General features: G+C 33.9%; 1 protein-coding gene across 1 annotated transcript; it reads right to left on the bottom strand.

Moving 5' to 3' along the window:
• Positions 1-2,201: 2,201 nt before the first annotated feature.
• LOC107063412 (uncharacterized mitochondrial protein AtMg00810-like) lies at positions 2,202-2,961 on the bottom strand. Its single transcript, XM_015315266.1, has 2 exons — positions 2,811-2,961; positions 2,202-2,641 (listed from the first exon to the last, which is right to left on the bottom strand). Exons 1-2 carry the CDS (start codon positions 2,959-2,961, stop codon positions 2,202-2,204), a joined length of 591 nt encoding a protein of 196 aa, XP_015170752.1.
• Between the last annotated feature and the right edge of the window lie 798 nt (positions 2,962-3,759).

The following is a 3,759-nucleotide window of genomic DNA, read 5'->3' as shown; positions in this document are numbered from 1 at the left end:
TTTGATTGTTAATTGAACAAAATATAAAGAAGTCATCGACAAAAAGTAAATGAATTACGCTTAGACCATATCTATTTAACTTTAGCCCTTGGATTTGATTTTGTCCCTCTCATGTAACCATCATAGAGAAGACAAAATTAATATTTGCTTGAAAAGACTTATCTGGATAATTAATTAATGTTCAATGATAAATTTGGTAAGAATATCTATAAGATTCTCTACAAACCCTAACTAGGATTTATTTTTTTATATATATATAAAAGAAGAATTATCTGACATTCTACTAAAAGGAAACATCAAACAAAATTCAGCAAGTAAACTCTTTTCTCCCCTTTTTTGTATAGGTTTTTTTCACTCATTTGTTGCTCATTCAATACTCTTTTTGCTAATCAAGAACAGAGAAAAAAGTTCTCATTTGATTCCTATAAATATATATATGTGTGTGTGACATTTAATTGTTCCTTTTTATTTGGGGTGTTTTTGATGTTTTGTTTCAGGTGAAGTTTTGTTTTTTGTTCTTGAACTTTTGGATTTTTACCTGATATACTATCTGATAAATATTGGTTTTGTGTTACCTGATATAGGATATATATATGTTCAATAAATCAATCAACTATGCCTCAATCCGAACCTAGTTGAATTTACATGATATATGATCTATATATACGATCTGATAAGTGATAAATATTGATTTTGTGTTACCTGATATATGATCTATATATGTTCAATCAATCAATCAACTATGCCTCAATTCAAACCTAGTTGAATTTACTGGTAATGTCAGAATTTTTCTGTCTATTTTGCAGAATTCTGAAGATTTTCGCTGATTTTCCATTAATTTAGATCTTTGAGGTTTGATACATGTTAGTTCTTAATAGTAAATTAATTTGTTTGATTTGTTTTTCATTGAATGGTTGTTACTCATTAGCCATTGTTAGATACAATATTTGTTTTACTTCTTTTATATATTTTTTTGAGTATGAATGTTCTTTTTCTCTTCTTTCATATTGTATTTGATGTTTTTGCATATTTGGTTGCAGGGTGCTACTAGAGGAGTGTGATCTTCTGTTTGAGTTGTGTTCTACGACTTGGTTGTGCTTGATCGATATCGTCTCGAGATGGAAAGAAAAGCTTTAGCTTTAGCTGATTCTGGAATCATGCCAGTTTCCAAGAACGAAAAGGTCTCAATCTGATTTCTTATTTACTAATGAAAATTGGTCTAACTGTGTAATACTTGCTTTGTTTTTTTAATGTTACTCTATTTCATCATGTATTTGCAGCCTGGATTTATTGCCCGACAGCCTAGTAACTCCCTGTTTCTTCATCCTCATAAGAAGAGGTACTCTGTGCTCTATCCTCATGCACCTATCCATCCTTCAAGAAATGTTGATTCTGGAATCAAGCCAGTTTCAGGGAACGAAAAGGTCTCAATCTGATCTCTTATTTGTCAATTTTGCTGAATCCGTTCTCTCAAATGAGAGTTCTTCCATTAAATAGAAAGAATTCTAATTTACATGCCAAAAAATCTGCTATATATCCCTTAATATATGCTATTCCTAATTGTAATATCTCTAAAAATATGCTACACTAATCTATGCTATCTCATATCATCATTACATAAATATTTAGAGTTATAACATAGATATGTACAAATATTTAGATATTTAGAATCTGTCCAATCATGCTAACACCCCTCCCCCTCTCAAATTGATGCCGGTGGATCAAAAAGCACCAGAAACTGATGACGTTGTCGTGCCATAGACTTTGTAAACACATCAGCTATTTGAAGATCACTGGATACATGTGGACGAGTAGCGACTCTCTTATCTACAACTTCTCTGATATGATGACAGTCTACTTCAATGTGTTTGGTCCTTTCATGATAAACTGGATTAGTAGCAATCTGAATAACACTTGTGTTGATCAAAATGGAGAGGAGTGGGATTAGATTAAGGAAATTCAATTTTTGCAAGTAAACCACGAAGCCAAACAATCTCAGAGAAAGCAATAGACATTGCTCGATATTCAAATTCGGTGGAAGATTTTGATACATAGTCTTGCTTCTTGCTCTTTCAAGATATCAAGGAATCTCCAAGAAACATGCACCAACCCGTGACGGAGCGACAGATATCAGGACATCCAGCCCAATCAGAATCACTAAATACATTAAGTTGAATCTCAGAACCACTAGGAAAGAATAATCAACGAGTAGATGTTCCCAAGAGATATCGAATGATGCGACGGACAGCCACCAAATGTAGATGGCGTGGAACCTGCATAAATTGACCCACTTGTTGAAATGAAAAAGAGATATTAGGCCAAGTAGTAGTAAGATAATTTAGGCTCCCAACTAATTGCCAATACAAAGTTGGATCATGAAGAAGATCTCCTTTTGCACGACAGTACTTTACATTCAATTCCAATGGAGTATTTACAGAGGAAGATTCTTGAAGACCAGCCAAAGCAATCAAGTCCTGAGTATATTTCTCTTGGTTCAAGAACACACCTAAAGAATTATAATGAACTTCTAACCCCAAAAAGTATGTAAGAGTACCAAGATCTTTCATATGAAAAGAATCCTTAAGCTGCTGTTGGAGGCTAGTGATTAGTGAAGAATCAGTTCCTGTGATAATAATATCATCTACATACACCAAAAGAATAATACAACATGCAGATGTTCTTCGAAGAAACAAAGACGAATCATATTTGCTTTGTTCAAAAGAAAATTGAAGCAATGTAGACCGAAACTTGTCAAACCAAACTCTTGGAGCTTGTTTTAATCCATATAAAGACCGCTTCAACTTGCATACATCTGATGTAGGTGATGAGAACAAACCAGGGGGGTTTTATATAAATATCTTCTTTGAGATCACTATGAAGAAAAACATTTTTGACATCCATTTGATGAAGAGGCCAATTTTGTGATGTAGCAATGACCATAATAGTTTGCACCGTAGTCATTTTTGCTATAGGTGCAAAAGTCTCCTTATAGTTTACACCATACTCCTGTTTGTTGCCAAGGACCACAAATTGAGCTTTGTACCGATCAAGAGTTCCATCAGAATGAAGTTTAATTGGATAATGTAAATCATAACTTATTGAGAATAACTTGTATATTGCTCAAAGAGAACATACATGGAGAGAATCAGCTAACTATGGTAACTAAATATTCTAATCCCTAAGAATCAGCTTTATTATCTATCTATATTATTATACAGATTCTGTAACACTCCCCCTCAAGCTGGAACATAGATATTGATCATGCCCAGCTTGTTACAAAGGTAATCAACTCGAGTTCCATTCAACGCTTTTGTAAACAAATCAGCTAGTTGTTCTCCTGTCTTCACGTAGCCAGTGGAAATCAAGTTCTCCTGAATCTTCTCACGAATAAAATGACAATCAACTTCAATATGTTTAGTTTTTTCGTGATACACTGGATTTGAGGCAATATGAAGAGCAGCTTGATTATCACACCAAAGTTTTGCTGGGGTATGATGCTTCAACCCAATTTTAGATAAAAGATGATGTATCCACATGATCTCACATGTAGACTGTGACATAGCTCTATACTTAGATTTTGCACTGGATCGAGATACAACACCTTGCTTCTTACTCCTCCATGATACTAGGTTGCCTCCAATAAAAACACAATAGCCTGTAGTAGATCTTCTATCATTCTTGGATCCAGCCCAGTCAGCATCTGCAAAACACTCAATATGAGTATGACCGTGATTACTATACAATATGCCAAGTCCAGGA

The sequence above is a fragment of the Solanum tuberosum genome, unplaced genomic scaffold (assembly GCF_000226075.1).
Source record: "Solanum tuberosum cultivar DM 1-3 516 R44 unplaced genomic scaffold, SolTub_3.0 scf00355, whole genome shotgun sequence".
NCBI lineage: Eukaryota > Viridiplantae > Streptophyta > Magnoliopsida > Solanales > Solanaceae > Solanum > Solanum tuberosum.
The sequence above is the reverse complement of the archived record's forward strand: the minus strand, read 5'-3'. Positions and strand labels throughout refer to the sequence as shown.